This window comes from Phaseolus vulgaris, chromosome 8 (genome assembly GCF_000499845.2).
Source record: "Phaseolus vulgaris cultivar G19833 chromosome 8, P. vulgaris v2.0, whole genome shotgun sequence".
Taxonomy (NCBI): domain Eukaryota; kingdom Viridiplantae; phylum Streptophyta; class Magnoliopsida; order Fabales; family Fabaceae; genus Phaseolus; species Phaseolus vulgaris.
This window is the reverse complement of record NC_023752.2, coordinates 20,908,462-20,932,960: the sequence shown is the minus strand read 5'-3', so window position 1 is coordinate 20,932,960 and position 24,499 is coordinate 20,908,462. Positions and strand designations below refer to the sequence as shown.

The window sequence follows — 24,499 nt, the reverse complement described above, 5'->3', positions numbered from 1 at the left end:
GTTTCCTCCTGCACCTCCATATCTTCCTCTGTCACCCATATAAAACGTAAAAATATCTTTTTATTCTTCTTGTGCTACTTCATAGAGTAGTTTTCGGATTATGTAATCCAGAAACTAATCATACATTTAATAAAATTTATCTAATAAAATTGTCAGATAATTCGGAAGAATCTAAAAACTAATTATGAATTTGAAAAAAACTTTCATATTACATAATCCAGAATATTATATTGAGATATTTTTTGAAATAGATGAGAAAAAAAAATTCAAATGTGCTGCAGTAAGAAAGGGTCAGAAATTCGTTGTTCTTATTTATTCATTTTAGTTGGGTAAGAAGCTCATACGTTCCTTTTCTCAGTTTCCTCTAAATTGCTGTCACTATCCCTTTGCTTATCGTAATAATGCACAATTATTTACGGATGTATTTGGTAAATTCAGCTTATAAACTAATTGATATGCAATAAACAATATTTTTGCTAAATATTTTTAGTTAAAAAGTTAACTTATTAAATTAAAATGTTTGGTAAATATAAAATGATATAAAAAGATAACTATATAACTTTTATTTCATTATAGAAATAAAATTAATATGTTCTAAATAAAATGATATTATTTTTTAATTTTTTAATTTTTAATGTTTCTATTTATTTTCTAAAAGTTTTATATATTTTTTTTATTTAAACTAGTCACTTTATTATAATAATATTATCTAATGACTATTTATCAAAAAATTTATTTATATTTTTTTAATTTTTTTTAAAATATCAATTTGAACTATTATATTGTCTCTTTTTCATAAAAAAAAGTTTTGTTTTTATATAACATCGTTTAATCAGACATTAGTTACTTCAATTTGTATTAAGTATTTTTAACCACGTAACAAAATAATAAAATAATTCAATAAATACTAAAAATAGTACAATAATTATTTAATATCTTTTTAATTACATTTTTATATTAACCTATACTAATAAAAAGAATAGTAAAATAAATTTAAAATAATAAAAAAGTATTAAACTATAAAAGATAATAATAAAAATAATTAAATAGATTACAGTTAAAAAACTCATAAAATAACTTACTTTAAAATACACTTGTGTTAGTCAAACTAATAAACAAATACACTTGTGTTAGTCAATACTTTTGAAAATTATATGGACATAGTTTCCAAATCCACTCTTCCAATCTATTTATAATGTTTTAAATTTAATGTTCATTAATTAAAAATACAACCCTCAAGTATATTACTTTTATGAAACTAAATTATCACTATAATAAAATTATTAAATAAAAATTAATTTTAAGAGATAAATAATAATTAATTTTTATATTAATTAAACTAGATACTATTTTTTTTATATAAAAACTTTCATATTATGCATCACTATGCAATTTGACGTCTCACCTAGGTTGACACCTCAAACAACAACAATCATCTGTCATCACATGAAAAAAGTATTATTAAAAAAATAAGAAATAAAGAAAATACAAAAATATGGGAGGACTAGACCAAAACGCATATGTTAACCAAAAGGATACATAAGTAGACTATACTTATTCATAAAGAATTCTAAGAAAATACTATATGAAAGCCTATTATACCAATGAAATGATTCTCTATGAATAAATCCTAAAGTAGTCAACTTATCACCACATGCATTTCCTTCACAAAAATATATGAGTAATCCTAAACCTGTTTTTCCTATAGTAATTAAGACAAGTATTTCATCGATTATGAAGCATCCACAGAACATTAGTCCTAGCAGTAAACACAACACAAAACCAGGGCAAAATCACATTTAAGCTAGACATTAGTAAGCCCCATCTTTTTTAGCTTCCTCCGTAACATGTATAACTCCATAAAATTCACCATCCATAGTAGTCTGAACTTCAAGAAACACATTGAAAGCATCAATAAACTCCCCCATACTCCCACGAAAAATACCTCCACAAGTAGCAAGACCAGAATATCCCCAGCAACCCCATCAGTGTTAATTTTAACCAAGCCTGGAGAAGGAAACTCCCATCTAACAAGAAGAGGACGAAAAACTTTACCACTACGAGTACTAATACCAAAAAACTTAATCACGTTGAAATTCAACATATCATTCTTCATTGAAGCTTTAAACGAATTTTTCACTAGACAAGTTAAATCTTAAATTATCGAAATAGCCCTAGAATCCTCAATCTTATCTTGAAATCTAGCATAATTATCCATACACCATATCATCCAAATAGAAAAAGTTATCACAACAAGCTTACTCAATTTAACCAAAAGGGTTACCATCAATCTTAATAAAAGAAAGAAGATCGTCCTTATTAGAGAAATGAGAAGTAAGAAAAATCTTTCGAACCCAACTCCAAATATGAAAAAGCATTAGAAGATTAAAAAAATAAATGTAGAATAGATTCATCATGCTTTTCACAAAGCGTACACATAAAACATATATGCAAACCTTTATTCTGAATATGTTGATCTATAGGAAGCCGCCCATGAAAAAATTTCCAGAGTACTAGAGTTTTGGAAGGCGGAATAGATGAAGACCAAATGCATTTACCCCAACCATAAGGAACTCCTGGTTCCAAGAAAGCAGTCTTGGTCGATTTAAGAGTGAAACGACCATACTTATCTAGAATCCAATTAGGAATATCTTGTTCCTCCATAACCATGATATGATTAAAAAAATGAGACATCTGCTGTAAAAACAAGGGAATATTCCAATCACAACCTGTCCAAAACTGAGAGACTGTATCCAAAATGCTAACACCATCAAATAACCCTGCAATATTTGCTAAAAAAGTAGTAGAAAACCATTTATCATTCCAGAAATTAATAAAAGTACGTGTATCAACAGTTCAAGAAGTATAATCAAGTATAGTAGAATAAAACTGCTTAATTTCAGGCTAAAGAGATGAGGATTTATAAACCATTATAAACTCATATTTTGATTTAAGAACCCTAAATTCAGGAGAAAAGACCAAGGTCTATTGTTATAAGCAAAGTTCCAAGCAAGCTTAAAAAGATATGCATCTTTTTCATGACGAAGATTAATAATCTTCAAACCTCCACTCTCATGAGGAGAACAAATTGTATACCAATTTACGATGACTATGCCTTTTTTCCAAAATATCACCAGTCCAAATAAAAATTCGACATCACTGTTCAACTTGGTTAAGAAGTGAAATAGGCCATTTATACACATTAAAGTTATAAGCTAGAAATCCAGTAATCACAATATTGAGCAATTGAATCTGACCCATCATGCTAAGAGATTTACGTTTCCAAGATGCTAGCTTCAAATTGACTTTATCAGCCAAAGGTTGAAGAAATCGACACTTTGGAGCATCAACAAAGATTGACACTCCTAAATAATTGAAAGGCAAACAACCATGACTAAAAGAAAGAATACGTTGAATTTTGGTGACAAATCTTGCATAATTATCCATGGTGAAAAAACTACTTTTAGAGTTATTAACATATTGACCAGAAAAATCACCATATGTTTTAAGAAAAATACTCAAATTTCTAAGAGACTTAAATCCCCCCTACAGAAAACAAATATGTCATCAACATATAAAATATGAGAGGGGAGTGAGATAACCTTGTGGATAAACCATATGTAAAATTTTATTATCATTCACAAGCTTAGAGATACCTTTACTAAGAACTTCCTGTGCAAGACAAAAAAATTGTCTGACACCTCTACTGCAAGGGAAAAAATCCACCAAACTGGCATTTATTCTGATAGAAAGCATAGTTGAACGAAGAATCGTACTAATCCAACCAACAAACGAGGGGTGAAAACCAAAGCATGTCAAAACTAATAATAAGAACTTCCAACTCAAAGAGTCAAAGGCTTTATGAATATCAACTTTGTAAGCCACATTACCTTCTCTAACATTTTTAGAAAGCATGTTAATAGCTTCAGAAGCAATACCAATGCAATCCTGAATTTGTCTACCCTGCACAACCCATATTGATTAGGAGAAATGATTATAGCAACCACAAGTGCAAGCCTATCCGTCAGTATCTTGAAAATAATCTTAAATTTAAAATTAGCAACAACAATTGGCCTGTAATCTTTAATGGAGCCAACACTCGAAATCTTAAGAATAAGAGATACCACAACATTACTGTTCATTCTAGTGAGAATCCAGTTTTGTTTAAAAAACTATTGAGCAACATTGCAAACATTTGTCCTAATAATGTCCCAGTAAGAACAAATGGACCAGGAGCATTATTACCATTAAGATTAAAAACATCAGTCTTGATTTCCAAAAGTGAGGACATTTAATCAACATCATATTTTCCTTAGAGGAAACTAGCTCAGGAATATAAGAACAACTAGATACTATTTAATAACTAAAAAAGTCATTGATATATAAAATAATTTATAAACTAATTTCTAAATTGATATCTATTTAACTACCAATAAATTTAGATTTTAAAGTTAGTAACTAAAACATTAGTAGCTAATTAGACAAATTTAGAAATTAATTTAGAAATTTTATTAATTATATAAACTACTTTTGATACCAATACTTTTTTTAGTCTATGAAATAGTATCTAATTTATAGTAACTAGTTATTTTTTGTCTCTAATATTGGTTTTTACTTAATGATTTTCTTACAATGTGTAATTTCACTTTTATAAATCAATTTTGTGAGGTAGATTTAGATTTAAACTTAAAAGTTTAATTTTTAAGATAGTATCATACTTTATTAGAGGAAAAATTATTGCATCGATGGAATCCTCCTTTATTTCCATGTTCAAAGTATCGAGTTCTTAACGTGAAAAAATATGTTTGAAATCTAACCTCGACTAACATGATTAAATTAAGAACATAATAATTAATTTTGAAAGAGAATTAAATTAATACAACTTTAAATTTTGTTCTACCTTCATTTAATGAATATGGTTTATTCATTCAATGTTAGGATTAAAAAAATTAAAGATTATCAAACTTTATAAAAATATAAATTATTTTTTATTTTGATAAAAATATAAACTATTTTTTATTTTGAAAGAAATATTAAAATTATCTAATCTTATGTTCATGAATTATTTTACTAATATTTTTAGGTTGATTTTGATTTTCTAAGAATAAATTATATTTAACATTCATCAATACTAGAAATTTGTTTAATACACACAAATTATTATATACGGATTTAGATTAGTATGTAATTATGGATTTACATACAGATATTACAAACTGATAAAAAAATAGTATGTAAATTGCTTATTGCTTATACATACCGATTTTTTCGTATGTAAAGGTAAATAAATTTTGCAAAACCTATCCGTATAAAAAATAATATTCATTACATATAGATTTTCACTACAAGAAATAATGATGGTAGAGTCTCTAAAAGAGCGACGTAAAGAGTACAAAAAGAGACTCTACATGGGACTAGTGTGGGCTTAGCGTCCCAATAGAAATGAAAGCTAATATTTTGGTGGCTATGCATTAGATACGACCTTTAATGGGACACAAATTTACAAGGTAGTGTTGGGTAAGCATACATAAAGAAAAAAAGTATTATTTAACTATAACGTAGGTTTAGGGGACACTAAAATGACTATAAAATTAAATAATTATTAAGAAGTGAACTTTAAGTCTTTTCACGTACTTATATACTATGAAATGATCCTAATCTTTAGTTGATGTGAGATCTCCAACAACACCCTCCCTCACCCCGAGACTACCAACTCGTGTGTGAGACTATATATTATGGCTGGTCAGATAACGAACCAATAGCATGTGATTTGATAAGCCCAACAAAGAATCGCTAGGATAGGCTCAAAATGACTCTGATATCATATTAAGAAGTGAACTTTAATCCTAACTCAACCTCATAAAACTAGCTTATAAGGTGAGGTTTACACCCACTTATATACTATGAAATGTCCTGATATCTAGTCGATGTGGGATCTCCAACAATAATTAAACTTAATGTCGTCATTGGAGACACTACGTGAGATAACAAATGTCCCGATATCTACTTTGTGTCCACATTCTCGACGCAGTATCATTCTGCAACTTATTTTTTGATTGCATCTACTTTGTGTCAACATTCTAGATGCTAACTTATTATTATTATTTTAATAATTTTTAACTTGCATCCACTTTGTGTTCACATTTTAGACTCAAATTATTTTGTCACTTTTTTTTCATTATATCTACTTTGTGTCCCTATTCTATACGCTAACTTATTATTATTATTTTAATAATTTTTAGTGAGTTAAATGTCTCCATTATGAACACAATGTTTGATATTTATTTTTGTATCCAATTTGAGTAGACTTCACCCTTGTTAGTAACTTCTTTTTTATAGTCTTCACTTTTTGTTGGAAGCTAAAGTAGTTTTTTCTTGTAGTGTTTACATACAAATTTTTAAAAATTATTTATTAAAAAAATAAGTTTAAGAAGCTCAAAAATTATTATTTTTTAATAAAATTCCAACGTTTGCCTCCAAAAATCAAAAGATATGACAAAATAATAATTAATTTTGAAGAAGAACTAAATTAATAATTAATAATAACAACTTTAAATAGTTCAATATTCATTTAATGAATATGATTTATTTATTAAATGTCAGGATAAAAAAATTAATGATTATTACATTTTATAAAAATATAAGTTATTTTTTATTTTGAAAGTTATAAATTAAGATTTTTAATTTTAAATATCAATACATGAGAGTGCCTTATATTTAAAATTTAAAATTTTGTTAAATTTATATAGGATCACTTCATTCATAGTATATATGCTTAATACTCATATGTGTAATTTTTTGTTTTGAAACTTAAAAATTAATTTTTTTAATCAATTTTGTGAGATTACGCTAAATTTAATATTTACTTTCTAATACAATATTAAAACTTATTGAATAAGTTTTGCTTAATTTACTTTGTAATAAATTTATTGGAATAAATTTGGCTAGATTTATAGTATAATCTCCTCTATTATGTTAAAAAAAGTATTTAAGATCCCATATAAATTATAAATATGATCAAGTTATAAAAAGAAAGACTTTAAATCCATCTAACAGCAAAGAAAAAATATAATGAAATAATAATTACTTTTGAAAGAGAATTAAATTAATAATTAATAAAACATTAAATATTTTTCTATATTCATTAAATTAACATGAGTTATTCATTGAATGTTTGGATAAAAAAATTAATTATTATTAATTTTATAAAAATATAAAAAATTTCTATTTTGAAGGTTATAAATTAAAATTTTGTAATTTTAGGTATCTAAATTACAATTTTAAAAATAGAAGTAAAATAAATAAAGACACTAAATTGAAAACTAACTTATATGTATTGAAAAATGAAAACAACTAAAAAGAGAAATAATTATTTTCTTAAAATAAACTGAAAAATGAAAGAATTTTATAATTTTTTTTTGTAAAAATGTGCATTTAGGTAAGTAGTATTCCAATAATATTTTCCTGAAATTTCTTGTCTATAAATTTCAAAGTCTTGTCTCTTCCTAGTCACACTCTTCTTCTTTCTTCCTCTGAACCGAGTTTTGTACCGCTTTGTCGTTTCATATTCAGTCATGGATTCCTCGCTCCCTCTCTCAGTGCATCTCTCAGTGCATGCAGGAGATAAACGAAAAAGTGAAGAATTAGAATTGGTATCCATTCCCAGCTACTTTTCTCTCTCGTGTTAATTAGTACAGTGACTGCATCTTTTCACCATTATTTTTTGTAACAAAATGTGACCCCATGACTTGCTTCATGTGCTTACTATACTATTTGTTTTTGGAATCTGTTATATACAAGCACACACCACATTACTCATTCTCATTTATAAGATGGTAAAGCTAGATCCTTTTGCATTACCCTTTATTCTATTTGTGTCTGCGAGTTATGGGTTTGAGTTTGTTTTGCTGTTTTCGTCTTCCATGAAGACAAGGAGATGGATCGTTTTTGTAATGGGGTGTTTTTCTTTCGTTGGATTTTGAATGTAGGTTGATCAAAGAGGCAAAGAAGCTATGGAAGGTGCACTCTCAAATTGTTCACACACTCGTACCAAGCAGCAGAAGATTACACGTGATGTTCTTCCATTTGCCAGAAGGTGAGTTTAATGTGCACATGTTATGGTAAAAACTTCTAGTGTTTATGAGTGCATGCATTGTTGAATATGTTATTACCAGAGTACAATCCCTTTCTCACTGATTCTTAATTTTTTGTTTTGTTTTATTTTCTGTAGCTATCAACTTGAAGCATTGGACAAAGCTATCCATGAGAATACAATTGTGTACTTGGAGACTGGTTCCGGCAAAACTTTGATAGCTATCATGCTACTTCGCAGCTATGCGCACCACCTCCGAAAGCCTTCTCCTTTTATTGCAGTGTTTGTGGTTCCCCAAGTTGTGTTGGTCTCTCAAGTATGCCACTCTCTATTGCTATGCCTTTTGTAATGTTGAGATTCATTATTAGATTGTATTGTGCTGGTTGATTGAGAAGCTATGTAATGGATCAGTACTTTCACTGTTTTTTTTTTCTTCGGTATCTTTTAACTTGTTGCTTCTGTTCAATTGTAATTTAGCAAGCTGAAGCTGTAAAAATGCATACCGATTTGAAAGTGGGAATGTATTGGGGAGATATGGGAGTTGACTTTTGGGATGCAGGGACATGGAAACAAGAAATGGAGAAACACGAGGTGAAGGTTTTTGCATTCTATCAGAACTGAATGATTGTTTTGTTATTTCTACGGGATCTGCTTTGCTTAATCTTAACCCATCTGTTTGTCATGTGTGATATATTCTTATTTTCACCATTTGAAAAGGTGGCTGAACATTTATTTCCGTAGTTATTAGATTATAATCTTATGATTCATGATTTGAATCTTATGATTTGACACAATTAAACTACCTACCCATTATGGATTTTAAATGACTTTGAAACTTAAGATACATGGATGAATTTGTCTTATATTGTATCATTGATATAAATCACACAACCCAAGGATTTGCTATTTATTTGTTTTATACTTTTCTTTCACCATTTCCAGTGAAAAAATTTGAAAGTTCATACTAGCTTAAATTGTTAAATGGAAAGGATTTGAAGGAACACTTTTAAACTTATCCTATTTTGTTGTTTCAGTAGTTGTCACTCACTCATTCAATGCATGTCTATTTGTGTACTTAATTGCTTTGTTTTAATTTTTCTGAATTAAAGATTTCATAAACTCATAATTAATATATTTTTTACTAGAACTTTTTGTCTAAATTTTTTTCTCACTTAAAAATTTACATCGATACTTTATATTACTATATTACTATACATTATATTTGAAGTAAAATTTCCAAAAATATTATGTGATTTTTAGCTTCTGAACCTAGTATACACCCCAGATCACTTCTGAGGAGATCACTGAGATACTCCATTTTCTTCATTGACTGCCATCTGCCACAAACTCTTTTTGTAGTTCCTTTTGGAATCCATGCTTGCATGTTGTCTAAATTTGACAATCTCGATCGTCTTATTTTTGACCTTTGTACTCGGTTAAATCTTATAGTATACTGAAACGTTGTATTTGCCTTCTATTTCAATTGCTTGAATATGCCTATTTGTCATTTGTTACTTTTAATATGATGCTTCTGATTTATTTATTTTCTGCATGTATAAGTCGAAAATACTATCAGTAATGCTTTTGAATGTGCAGGTGCTTGTCATGACTCCTGTAATATTGCTCAATTGTTTGAGGCACAGCTTCCTCAAACTGAATATGATTAAGGTTTTAATACTGGATGAATGCCATCATGCTAGGGGTAAACACCCTTATGCCTGCATCATGACTGTAAGTATTAGCTTTTCTCTCAACTGGGCTGTGTCTTTGAATTTCTTACTATTTTTTTATATAATAGTATATTTGAGTAGTGACTTCTTCATTAATATGTTGTATTACTGCTACTATGTTGGAATAGAAAGAATTTATTTTAAAAATATAATATATTTATTATATAAATTTAATTTGATAAAAATAACAATTTAAAAAATAATAATAAATAATTTTGGTTGACATGTTGTTACTCTTGAAATGTGCATTGTGCTAATTCTTTGAATTTCTCTTCCACCATTATCATTCAAAACTGTTTCTCCTTGTGTCTGCCGCTCTTCTGGAGAACTAATGCTTTTAAATGCACTTGCTGTAAAATGAAAAAGCTAATGAGAATTTTGATCAATAAAAAATTATCCAATCCAAATATTGAAACTACCTGAGAGGTTCGACCAAATGCGGGTGTGATCAGATGGAAGCTCTGATGACGCATTTGCTCTGCAGTTCTCTTGCTGTTCAGTATTAGGGTGTGGTCTGGTGGCCCCAGCAGGAGGTTCTGAGACAGCCCCTTCGTGAAGCTGAGATATTAACATGGTTGCCAGCACAAGGGTGACATCAAAATTTGAGTGAGACCCATCTTCGAAACCGAACTTAGGTGCCAAAAGAACAGTTCTCTTCTGCTTGCTAAACACAGTATATTGGATGAGACTGAGGGAAGAGGAAGGCAATTAACACAGCCATTGGATATCCAAGTGGCATGGTTTTAGAGAGCCACATCTCTTTGTTAAATATCCAACAGTGTTCTATTTTCTATTTGTGGTAAATTTATATTCTACATTTTTTTTTCTGAAAATTTGTGGTTGAGACACGTGTCAAAAACTTCCGTGTTTTTGCTCGCACCAATGGTATATATTATAGATACGTTCAACCATTATATGCTAGTGTAAAGATTAGGCTAGTGTAAAGATTGGGAGAGGTGTGATGTGAGCTGTGGTTGTTTGGTGACATTAAAATATTTTCCTTCTTCTATCCATGCATATAAATTGCAGTATATTTTATACTGTGAGTAATTGATTTGGACCCAAACTACTTCATTGTTCAAAGAAAATATGTAAAAGGACCTGCTTTCAAAATAAAAAATAAAAATAATCCATGGATGTATTAAGGTGGTGTGAACTCATGCATGTCTTCTGAAATTTTATTGTTCCATTGACCATTGTACTGAACAACCAACGAGATTATAATTAGAATTGGTGACTTTTGTTCAATAGTATCATTCCTTTTCAATTATATATGGTCCTTTAAGATTTGTAATTAATTCTGTTTGAAGACAATTAGTCAATTACCACCATCTTGTATGCATCTCTGCATCTTGTGGTTTTAGTTTGTGCTTTGGAATTAGTTTGTTACCTTTTTAAGATTGATTTCGTGCAGGAGTTTTATCGTCCCCAATTACAATCTGGTAGTTCTGCCCTCCCTCGAATTTTTGGTATGACTGCATCTCCAATTAAATCGAAAGGTATACAGGCCTAGAAAAGTTTATGGCTCCTTGAATATCTGCTTTTCTTTCTCTAATGTTAATTCACTTTTTTTTTTAATCCAGTTGGAAATTCTGAATCATCCTTGTCAGAGAATATTCAGAAACTAATGACTTTACTGCATTCAAAGGTAGTTTTTTCTCTCCCTCTTTTGTATGTTTTTTCTTGCTTTGTTCTTTCTGCCCATGATATTGTGTTGTATGGGTCTTGTCCTAGGTATTATTTTCTTGACAAATATTTTTAAATGAAGGTATATACGAGTGTAAGTGAAGCTGTCATAACTGAGTTCATACCAACATCAACACCAAAATTGAAGTTTTACAATGACGATGAAATTCAATTTGTATTATTTGAAGAAATAGCATCTAAGCTCAAGATGTTAAAGGAGCAGGTATGTACATTTAAAGATATATCAGTTTTTGAAATATACTTTGAAACATTTAAGAAAAATAAAAATCCCATATTTGTTGAGCATGGAAATATCAGTATGACTCTTACCCAAAGTCTTTTGTTTTACTGCGTGAGAAGTTGTATTTGAATCGAATCAATTCTCAATTACCAATCATATCATCATCATCCTGTATTTAGTTACTGTCACAGTTTCATTTATATTTAGTGCTACTTTATAAGTTATTTATCTTTTTTTGTCAGAGAGGTTATTAACAATGGATTTTATTGTTTCTCAGCATGAACTCACTCTAAGAAGTTTAGATTTCACTAAATCAGCTGCTGAGTCTACACAAAAAAGAATAACAAAGATGTTTTATGCTTTGATATTTAGTCTGGATGAGCTTGGTGTTTGGTTGGCTTTGAAGGTTCATGCCTTTCTCCTGCAGAAACTTTCTGTCTCCCATGTCTCTTTAAGGTTTTTCATAAATGCTAATTGTTTTTTTTTTGTGACAGGCTGCTGAGTCTTTATCCTCTAGTGAATTTGACTCGTTTTCATGGGGACAATCTGGGGATAGAGTTGTTAAAAACTTTATTTTGGCGTGTGTAGACACACTGAAAAGTTACTTGCAATGTGGTAATGATTCTCAGCCACCGAGAGAAATGGGGAAATCTTAAATATAAATCTTTTGCTTGCATTTCTAGCATTAATTAATTTTCACACAATGTTTTTTTCTTACTCAGATGCTAAGTGGTCTATCGGTGATAATACTAAATTGGATTTGGAGATGGGGCTGTTGACCTCCAAAGTTTGCTGTCTTATAGACTCTCTACTTGAGTACAGGTTACAATCATGGATAGGTTTCTTTTTTAATGTTTCCATTGTGGTTTTGAAATCATGTTATTATTGTGGATGTGCCTCCAGACTCTACTTCTCCTTATTAGATTGTTTAAGTTTCTTATGAGATGAAAAAGTGCCTAAGAAAATATAATGTATTCTACAAATGATTTCAATCTGTACATATGGTTTATGCATCTGTAAGTAAGTTTTTCTTTTTATCATTTCTTGCTACTAAGAATTATGTTTACTGATGATGAATGTTTTACAATATTTATTTTAGCATTTAATGCTACTTGAATCCATATTTTAAATTTAAATTTTAAAAAAAGTACACTTACAAAACCAAAAGTATATATAAGAGGTACTGAATCAAGAAATTTTATCACACACTACTGATTTTGAAATAATGGTTTTAAAACGTTGTGTGATCAGGTAAGTTTGTGATCACTTTGATTCTTAACCTAAAATATACTGGCTCCATTTTCTAGAATATAAGCCTGTCGTTGTCAGCTTCAGATTGGGATGAGTGTTGAAAATTTATTCTGACTAGTTGGTCAACATACTGTTTTTATCGACTGATTGCATGTAGTCCTAGTGGGATAAGGCGATTGTTGTTTGATTGTACGTAGTGATCATTCTTTATGTTATTATGATGATTATATAAAATCTATTTGATGGATCTGCTACTTTTGCTATAATTGTAGGGGTTTGACTGACATGAGATGCATAATTTTTGTTGAAAGAATCATTACCGCCATTGTACTTCAAGATTTATTCAATACCTTGCTTCCAAAGTACAATAGCTGGAAGATTAAATTCATTGCAGGACACAATTTTGGATTGAAAAATCAGTCAAGGAGAAAACAAAATGAAATTGTGGAAGAATTTCGAATGGGATTGGTATGTTGCTTTTTTTAAACAGTCCACTGTATTGTAATAATCAAATGAAAGGTCTTATCAACAGAAAAAAATTAAAATGCAGGTCAACATCATTGTTGCAACATCAATTCTTGAAGAGGGTTTAGATGTTCAAAGTTGCAATTTAGTTATTAGATTTGATCCATCTCCCACAGTGTGCAGTTTCATACAGTCCCGAGGACGTGCTAGAATGAAAAATTCAGATTATATATTAATGGTTAAGAGGTATTTGATTTTACATTACTCCCTAAGTACCTTTATTACTCTGGTGCTTAGTTAAGTACAAAGCTGCAAGAGACAAAAATATATTGACAACTTATGCTTTACTAGTTAACTTTAACGTAAATTTTCCCTAACCATCCTTTATTTTACTCTAAATTACAGTGGGGATTCAGTTACATGTTCTCGAGTTGAGAAATACCTTGCTAGTGCGGCTATCATGAGAAAGGAGTCCTTGCGACATTCTTCCCTTCCATGTGATCCTTTTGAAGGTGATGACTTTGATAAGGAAGCTTATCATGTTGCAAGCACTGGAGCCATTGCAAATCTTAGTTCTAGCATCAGTTTGATATACTTGTACTGCTCACGCCTCCCTGCAGATGGGTTAGTTAGTTCACTGCTTCCCCTATTATGTGGCTTTTCTTCCTTCATTTTAATGAACCTAAGATATACTTTCTTTTTGCATCATTCTGGTTGTTTTGCTTTTCTTTTTTATCTTGTTCTTTATCATTTATACCATCTAGATTACTCTCTTAGATATTTTAAACCGACTCCAAGGTGGGACAAAGTGACTGGAACATTGTATCTTCCCAAGAGCTGTCCTCTACAGCCTATTCATGTAGTTGGTGACAAAAAACTCTTGAAGAATATCGCATGCCTTGAAGCTTGCAAACAACTTCATAAGATAGGAGCTCTGACTGATAATCTTGTTCCTGATATTATCATTGAAGCAGCAGAGGTTCAGGAATTTGGTAACTTACATGCCTTTTATTAATTTCTCTTACTATTAGTGTTTTTCTTTCTAAATATTGTTTCCATAAACTCTGTTCGTCCATATAATTCTATCGACTTCCACCTAAATCTTTGAATGATTTCCACATCAATCAAATTCTTTCAGGGAATGAACCTTATGATGATAACCAACCAACTTATGTCCCATTTGGATTGGTAAATTGTGTGTCAAATAATAGTCACACAACATACCATTGTTATTTGATGGAACTCAGTCAAAATTTTAGCTATGATATCTTTGTGGAAGATATTTTTCTTGCTATGAGAGTTGAGCTTGATACAGAAGTTGTATGCTCGCAATTCGATATGGGATTTGACAGAGGTGATGTGTCTGTAAAGTTAAGTTACAAGGGAACCATTAATCTTTCGCAGGATCAGGTATGCTATCAAGTTATCCTTTAATTGTATCCAACTTATTTGCAAGTCGGTTAACAAAATGTTTGTGTATTTATTGTTAATTTGTTTTTGTTTTCCAGGTTCTTTTGTGTAAAAATTTCCAGGCCACGTTGCTTAGAATTCTCATACGTCGTGATATAAACAAGTTTCCAATCGGTTTAGACAAAAGCTGTTTGCATGAAGTTGACATCGACTATCTTTTGCTTCCAGCTATTGGGAAAGGGGAGAAATCAAGTGTTAATTGGTTAGCTATCAATTCTGTAAATGCATCTAATTTTACGTGCAAGTATCATCAACCCCACATATGGACAAAAAGTGGTCTAGTGTGCACTTGTAAACTACAGGATGCATTGGTTTGCACTTCCCATGTTAGTGGTAAGAATTATTTCTATATCACTACTGGTGTAATGGAATTAGATGGAAACTCGCCTATGGAACTAAGGACTGGTGAAGTTTCTACGTACAAAAATTATTATGAACAACAGTAAGTAGTTTTTTTATTTATGTTTATTCTCAGGTTATTTTATCTACTAAAGTACATTATTTTTTTTGTTTACAATTTTCAGTCATGGTATATCATTGCAATTTGAACATCAGCAGCTACTTAAAGCAAGACACAATTTTCAAGCTAAAAATTATTGTGATGGACGCAAAGAAAGGAAAGAAGGAGGTTTGACCTTGATTTTTCAGTTTGTTAATTTTATTTTGTTCCTTGATCTCTCTTTAGTGCGATTGAACCAAGGATATTCAATCTTTGATGTCCATAATGCATGGAAGATCTCTCTCTCTCTTTAAATAAATTTAACAGTTTTGTGTCAGGTGTATACAAGGAGGTTAACTATGCCCATGACTATTAAAATTAGGGTTGCCTTTGTAATCAATATCAATTGTATTGTGGTGGACTTTTGTGAATGTATACCTGCCATTTTAATTGAATGTAAATCAGGCTTGTCTGTATGGTAATTTCTTCTGAACATTTTCTTTTCGAATTAAAACTATGAAAATAATCTCTACTTGTTTGGGTGTGGCACAAAACTTTAGGCTTCTTAGTTGTTATCTCTGTATTGGGTTGCTTTGCTTGTTTCTGAAATCCAATGTTATAATCTTTACATGAATAAAATTTGCATTCGCTTCGGCGGTAACTGCTATTAACAAGAACCTAGCTACCAATGTCTCGAGGCCTAAGTATTTATTCATGTGCAAAAAAGTTGTGGAAATTTCAGTGTTAGTCTTTGAGAACTAACAATATGCGATCCAATCTAAATCCTTACTTCATGTTTTTCATTTCAGAAGCAAGCAAGGCCTTTGTTGAATTACCTCCTGAACTGTGTTCTATAATCATGTCTCCAATAAAAGATAGTATCATTTATTCCTTCTCATTTATTCCGTCAATCATGCATCGGATTGAATCATTGCTTGTTGCTTTCAACTTAAAAAAGATGCATTTGGATCATTGCGCGCAAAATGAAACTCAAATAATGAAGGTATGTACAATTGCTCAAGAAAAATTTATGTTTCCATGTGTTTTTTTTTTCGGGAAAGGCAGTTTTATATGTCGGTTAATTGTCTTTAATAGCCAAAAAAGTTGTGAAAACAAATTATCTTACTGCAAGTTTTCTTGTATACTTTATATATACATAAGCAGTTGTGTCAGTCAATACTCGATGAAGACTGGGAAGAAACTTGTCAGAGGGAAATGGTCTACGTTAGCATCTTTTGGTTGATTTGTATTAGTGTTCTTTCAAAGTGTAGGTTCATACTTACACTAAAAGGTATCTGCAATTGGCATTGTAGGTGTTAGAGGCAATAACTTCTAAGAGATGCAACGAGCCCTTCCATTACGAGTCTCTAGAGACTCTAGGAGATTCCTTTTTAAAATATGCTGTCAGTCAACAGCTTTTTAAAACCTATCAAAATGACCATGAAGGTCTCCTTAGTTTGAAGAGGGAAAAGATAATTTCTAACGCAGCACTCTACAAGTTCGGGTGCAGTTCTGGCCTTCCGGTATTCTCTCCCTCTTTATTTATTTCTGATATTATTGTTTCAGTTTTTATCCATTCTCAGAGATGAATTTTCATGGTTTTAGAATCCTTCATTATTATCATAAGGATTGCATTATCATCTTGAAACATCAGAATTCTGAATTATTTTTTATTTGCAGGGTTTCATACGAAATGAGCCATTTGATCCTCATTCCTGGCCCATTCCTGGTGATAAATCTGGAAGTTTTAAAATAGAAGAGTTTATTAGCAAGGGGAAAAAGATTTATATTTCTGGACAAAGAAAATTAAAGCGAAAGCTTATTGCTGATGTAGTTGAGGCACTAATTGGTGCCTTCCTCAGCTCTGGTGGTGAAAAGGCTGCATTGTTGTTTATGGATTGCGTTGGTATTAAAGTGAATTTTAATAAAATACCCTATGAGAGGCACTTTGACATTCAACCGGAGAAACTGATTCATGTCACCTTTTTAGAATCACAATTGAATTATTCATTCCATGACCGTACTCTTTTAGTGGAAGCTCTGACCCATGGTTCTTACATGTTGCCTGAAGTTCCTAGATGTTATCAGGTAATTTACTTTTGCTTATTATTCATCATATGGAAACAAGACATTGCATTATCACAAATTTATTATGTACGAATGAGCTTTCTCCAACCCCATATTGACTAGCCTATCTTTTGGTGGGATCTGATAAATAGTAATGGAACACATTCTTCATGATCAATCATTTCTAGTTCATATTCTTGTTACTTTTGATTCATTTATCTCTATTTGTAAATAATGTACTCCTTGCCCTGCAGAGACTAGAGTATCTTGGAGATTCAGTACTGGATTATCTGATTACTTGGCACTTGTTCAAAAAATATCCTGGCATGTCTCCAGGGCAGTTAACTGACATGAGATCAGCTTCTGTGAATAACGATTGTTATGCATGGTCTGCCATTAAGCACGGTTTGCACAAACATGTACTCCATGCCTCACAAGAACTGCATAAACATATTGCTATATCACTAGACAGTTTTGATAAGGTATCTTCATCGTCAACTTTTGGATACGAGTTAGAGACATCACTTCCTAAGGTTAGTTGTTAAAATTTACTTCATAGGTTCATATGATTGTTATCCAGTATTGAGTTAACGCTATCTAGATTTGTTGTGACCCGTTTCCTTGTTTTCAAAACCCATAGAATGTTGAAGGTGAATTAGTTACTTTACTACACTAAAGAACTAAACATTATTGGTAAATTTGATCAAAATCTTATGATTCTCCAATGTAAAGTATCTTTCAAACATTATCTTGCTTTATTGCCTTCGCTAGGATCATTAGTTCTTTGGCATATCTTACTTTTAGTTTTGCAGCAGAGTTGTATTTGTGACTTATACGATGATCTACAATGTGTTAACCATTACAAAACTCATAATCTAATTTCTTATTGTTTGATAGGTGCTTGGAGACATTATAGAATCTCTGGCTGGAGCGATTCTTGTTGATTCAGGATACAATAAGGAGGTTGTGTGGCAAAGCATAAGGCCACTTTTGGAACCCCTTGTCACACCAGAAACATTGAAGCTCCATCCCATCAGAGAGTTGAATGAACTTTGCCAGAAAAGAAGTTATAATATTATACAAGACATTGTGACCCGCAAAGATGGCGTAACTAATTACAGAATGGAGGTAGAAGCTGATGGAATCACTCACCAGTTTGAGTATCTCGGTCCTGCTCTTAAGAACACAGCCAAGAAGATAGTCCACAAAGAAATTTTGATTTCTTTGAAGGAAGAAAAGTTATAATAGGATAGACACACAAGTTTTGATTGGTTAACCAATCATTAGGTTATCATTAGTGTTTGTTTTAATTTGGTCTTGTAACGGTTTTCTCCATTCCACTTGTACAAAGGTTATATATTCCTCTATATACAAAAATAAATGAAGATTTCTAACTGTCATCTTCATTCATTGTAAATTTTAGTCATATATAAAATAAATATATATTTTTTAATACATGGTTTAGGTTTTGATACCACTAACACAACAAAGAAAATGGATCCTTGTTTTGAAAAACTTGGTACTTTGTTGAGAACTGGTCCAAGTTGTTTTGCAACTTCTGTGAAAAAGTTTACTATTAGTCATTATGTTTGTCTTTTTATAAGAGATGCTGGAACATTGGAAATATATCTAAGGAAGAGAAATTTTGATCATGTCTATGCAACAAATATAAAGAATCGCTTCAATAAAAAAATTTGTCACTACTTATCAATTTGGTGGATTGGAGGTTGTAATTTTCAGCCAATTCATTATATTAAATTATAAATAATAGAAGACTGGTTTGCCAGTTTTTTTGAATTAAAATAAAAATTAAATAATTATAATTTACAGGATTACAATTTCTGTGTTGTATATGAAAAATGTAAATATATAATCACATTATAGTTTAAATTATAAACATTTATAAATTAAATTTGTTATATATTATAATATAGTAACATGTAAGAAAATACTTCCCTTATAATGTGTTCTCGAACTAGTCTGGGACAGGGAGAACTATTGATTCAGGATGCTGTTCGGTCGGTCTTCGTGTATCCAACACTCTTCAGTCTTCCTCGCTGGGTGGCTCCTCAGACGGGTGGGGTACCTGCAGATGGCAATCCAACGCTCAAGTTAGTAGGGTGGCCGTGTTCGGCTGTCAGAACACTGTAGATAATGACGTACCTTTTTTCTTGGAATGCGTGATATTTATATTACATTGATGGGCCCTTGTTGTTGGGCCGGATTAAGGAGTTGGTATGCGATTAGGGTTGGATTAGGTCATCCCTTAACTATGGGTTAGTCTTGCTAACCAGGTCAACCTTTGACTTGAGCGTCTCATGTCGGTCGGCCACGTATGCCACGTGGTCGACCTTGTCGTTTAGGTTGGGGTTTGGTTCTTTGAGTCGGCTGAGTTAGGTAGAGCGGTCGGCCATCCCAGTACAGTTGCCTCCCAGGCTCAAAAGGTGGTACAGCCGAAGAGTCTGAAGAATGGGCCTCGGGCGGTTTGTGTAATGATGAGTGAAGTGACAGTAAGGGGCGTCTGAACGACTGATGTAACGTGCATTTATGAGGGGGTTTTTACGCGCCAAGCGATGTGGGCCGTTGGATCAAGCAGATCCAATGGTTGAGATTTTGTGACGTTTAGGTTTCCGAGGTTCCTCCAGGCTATAAATAGGGGCTGGGAACAGTTGCGCTTTACGCGTTATCTTTGATTGAGCTCCGACACTTTGAACTGATCCGACTGATCTTGGTTGCTTCCTTCGTTCGCCTAAAGGTTAGTCATGTCTACTCATTCGCGTCCAACTTCTTCTTCTAAGTCTCCTCCCGAACCTCCTTCTTGTTTGTCGTCTTCCTCGTCCTCCTCTTCTTCTTCCTCCTCTTTGTCTAACCAGGTTACTCCAGTTGGGGTAGTGGGGGGTGCTGCTTCCCCACCGGGTTTGGTGAGGGACGATGCTGGTAACGCGTCGGATAGGTCGGTCCCTTTGGAACGGCCGCGCCCTCATGTGGGGCCTGCCTGGGTTGACCCCAAGGTGTGTGAGGTGTCGTCCTTTTTCTACACGGAAACCTCAGTGGCTGAATTCTTGGACGAGGTTCTTGTCTTAAAGGCTTCGACCGAGGAGTCCTTGTTGGCGTTCGACCCTTGTTCCCTGCAGGACCGTGTGTATAGGGAGCGGTCATCCACCGAGCCCCCCTACTTTTTTATGTACAGTTGCCTTTTTGCGGACCTCCATGTGTCCCTTCCCTTTGATGCCTTCACGGCCGGGGTCCTTAAGGAACTAAATCTCAGTTTCCTTTGTTCTGGTCGAGGAAGCCTACAAAGATAACGGATTGGGCGAGACCGGCCTATCCGAGTGAGCATGAGCGGTTAATCTTTTCTTTGTTCGATAATCTCCCCAAGAAGCTCCCCACTCGGCCGCTCATGTCGCTGTACACGGTGATCGATCGCGCGACAGCCTTCGAGGGTATGTGGTTTAACACTTGTCTGTTTTGTTTTTCCTGCTTTGTCTGACCAGTTTTATTTTATTTGTTTGCAGAAATCGCCAAGAGAGAAATACCGCAAGCGGTCAGTATGCTACACGCTTTAAAGAACAAGCTAAGTGAGAAGAGGGGGGCCGCTGGTCCTAAGGCCCCGATCGAGGAGAGTGCCCGGGCGGGCCCCTCTAAGGGCTTTAAGAAGCGCGGTCAGGATGGGAGCAACATTGCCCATACCGTGAGGGCGGCGGGGCAACTATCGACACCTCCCCCAAGCCGATCGGTGAGGGCTGCGTCACCGCCCACCGATGATTTCAACCACTCGATCCCAACGGCGGTGGCGGTGTCCGTGTCTGCCTCGGGTGTCTCAACCTTAGCGTTGCTGGGGGGGGGGGCGATCGGTCCTTCTCGCGGGCCGTTAGCTTCAACCTGCCCTCCGGCATCGAGGGGGTAATAAGATTGGTCCCCGAGGACGATCTTCTCGACAACGGCGTCGAGATTGTTAGAAAAAATGGCTTTAAACTAGAGGGGGGGTTGAATTGTTTAAAAGGGTTTTCACAAACTTTTCAAAACTAGAATGAATTTATTTCAGAAACCAATTAATTCAGCAATTCAGTTAGCCAAAACAGCAAGCAAAAGCTGTAGTACTAGAAAAACAATTGGTTGTTTCGTAGAAACAATCGGTTGTTTATACCAGCAAACAACAAATAAACTGAATTTAAAGAGTTAGAGATAAAGAGATTGTACACAGTTGTTTATACTGGTTCACTACAAACTAGAGCTACATCCAGTCTTCTTAGAAACCCTGAGGATATCCACTAAGCAACCACACCTTGATCACTTACACAACAACCAAGAGAATGACCTTGAACACCTCAAGAAACACACTCTCCTTGGCCAACACTAAGATTGCTGATCTTGAACACCTCAAGAACACAACCAATCTCAGCAAACACAGAAACGAAATTGTTTAACAGAGTACAAAGATTACACTTGTTACAGATGAATATCTGAAATCAATACAAGTAGAATCCTATTCCAGCACCTTGATCAATCACAAAACTCTTGGCAATCTCAGCACTTTGAAAAACTCTTAGAAAAACTTTGTCAAAAAATTACTTATTCTCAAATATGTTTTTCTTAATATATTCAAAGATGTAGTTTGTTATCAAATCTTAACAAACTCTTAAATTGCATTAAAAGATTGGTCAAAGTATTTAATGACTGGAGCGTATACAGTTAAAGCATTTAAAGCTCAGTCAAAGAAAACAGTTTTTCTATTATAGTCCCAAAACAAACAATCGGTTGTTTCCTCGAATCAATCAGTTGTTTTGGTACTTAACAGTTTCAACCATTCAAAAACAGTTTTCAATCTTTCTCAAAACACCTAAGTATAAACAATCGGTTGTTTCGACAAAACAATCGGTTGTTTCAACTTAGTTTGAAAAACATTTTGCTTTCATAAAGATTGAGATGCTAATTGCTTGAGATTTAATCAAAGGGTGGATTACAACATATAAACTACTCCAGAACAAAGCTTAAACCAGCACAACAACATCAAGCAAAGCAGAGGCTTCAACATCCTTCAAAGGATTTGGATTCTTCAAAACATTGAACATCACAAGGTTCAACAATCTCCCCCTATTTGATGAAGACAAATCCCTGATGCTTGTATTGTACCTGATTAAATATGAAGCAGTTCCTGCAATAGAACTTTGAGCAATACATTGAATTTCTGATATTCTGTTAGCCTACAGATAAACAGTTTAAAGCTTAAAAACATCTAATATCAGAAACATATTACATATTCCAAACAGTTTTATCAACTTTAAAACAGAAACTTAAAACAAACTAGAAATACAACATATATCTCCCCCTATTTGTCTTCACAAATAGACAAAGATAAGAGGTAAAACAAGATATTGTTTTGATTACATCAGAATAAAATAGCAACAGCAGAAGGAAAGAAATTTTAAAACCAGAAAAGAACAGCAAAAAACAATCGATTGTTTCGATGACCAATCAGTTGTTTTTCCTTCATTCTTCTTCATCAGCAAACTGAAGATCATAGATTTGATTCTGGACAGCTTCAATTTGTTCATCCAGAGTCATAAACCTTGCATCCATGTTGTCAAACCTGGTGTCAATCCTTTGGAAATTACTAACACAAAGATCATGGAGGGTCCTTTGATTTTCAGCAAAGCTACCAAGCCTATTCATCATTTGTCTTTCAAAAGACGACATGGTTGGCATTCTTTCTCCTTGATGTCCATCAGCAGCACTAGGCCCTGCATCTTGAAAATCTTCAGTTGGATTTTCATGTTGAACATCCATGTCAGCAGGTTCATCTTGTTCAAGATTAGCAGCACCACTAGATGAGGCACCATGATCACCTTCCTTGCTTATTCATTTTCCACCTACTTTTGAAAAGCCCATCTTGCTGAGTGATCCATTGTTCAACTCTTGAGTTGACTTGACCAGCTCAGAAGTTTCATCTTCAAGATTAACTTCAAAATAGAGTAGAAACTTAGATATTAAAATAGCATAGGGATAATGATAATCACCTAACCTCATGGCTTTTTGCATGTGTTCTTTGATTATATGAATCCAACTGATCTTGACTTTCTTGGTGATGCAGAAGATATAAACCAGATCTTCTTCAGTTAGCACAGAGTGATTACTCCCCCTTGGAGTTAGAATCCAAGTTACAATGAGAGCAAGCAACCTCTCATCAAGCTTCAAACCTCCAACTGAGCATGTACTAACTTGAACATGTTGATTCTTCAAGCAACTTTTGTAGAACTGGATTTTATTAAAATCCTCCACCACACCAAGATTTCCCTTGTTGATTCTCAGACCAGAAAACTTAAGTCCAGCAACAGCAGCCCAAACTTCATGAGTTATCTCCATTTCCACACCTTTCACATGAGAAACTAGATTGTTTCCCTCAAACTTCAAGTTTGTGTAGAATACCCTCACCAAATTTGGATAAATGTTTCCCTTCATCTCTAGGAACTTTCTGAGAGATTGATCCTTGAGCAGCCTTCTCACATTATCAAGCTTTTGACTTTTCAGCCAATCAAAGCATACAACCTTGGGGTTGTTTATCTTCTTGATACTTGTCTCATATCTATACTTCTCAATGAGATCATTGTCTCCAGAAAACCAGCCTTCTAGCCTTCCTCCAGACCTTACAGCCTTGGTTTTGACTCTCTTGGAGGTGGGAGGGGTTGATTCCATGACAGCAGAGACGAAAACAGAGGAGAGAACACTTCACAGATTTTTTTCAAGAGATGGTGCAAGAGATATTGCAAGAGATGTTGCAATTACTTGTTCTTGTGGAAGAATTCTGCACTGGATTTTATAGCAGTAAGAGAATCAATTTGAATTTAATTTCATTCAATGGGTACCTGATATTCACAGAGAGAGGACTTGACTCTGTTCTGCACAGAAAATGTCAGAAAAAGCTGAAAATCACATGGTCTTCACATGTGATCTTTGACTAGTCATTAAGGCTCTTGAATATCCAAGATTTTGGAATATATTCCTTTATGACTGTTGTAACTTCTTTTTGAACATGATCAGTTTTCAACACAGATCTTTTG

At 33.0% G+C, this 24,499-nt stretch overlaps 1 protein-coding gene across 1 annotated transcript; it reads left to right on the top strand.

The window, feature by feature from the left end:
- The first annotated feature begins 7,574 nt into the window (after nt 1–7,574).
- On the top strand, nt 7,575–18,854 carry LOC137824734 (endoribonuclease Dicer homolog 2-like). The gene is made up of 23 exons (XM_068630405.1): nt 7,575–7,652; nt 7,989–8,095; nt 8,231–8,408; nt 8,570–8,683; nt 9,689–9,823; nt 11,237–11,321; nt 11,406–11,470; nt 11,591–11,731; nt 12,027–12,155; nt 12,244–12,364; nt 12,472–12,571; nt 13,273–13,468; nt 13,551–13,711; nt 13,871–14,089; nt 14,243–14,457; nt 14,604–14,875; nt 14,974–15,377; nt 15,460–15,563; nt 16,184–16,377; nt 16,688–16,897; nt 17,055–17,462; nt 17,696–17,974; nt 18,339–18,854. Exons 1-23 carry the CDS (start codon nt 7,575–7,577, stop codon nt 18,684–18,686), a joined length of 4,263 nt encoding a protein of 1,420 aa, XP_068486506.1. The 3' UTR covers nt 18,687–18,854.
- Nucleotides 18,855–24,499: the final 5,645 nt, after the last annotated feature.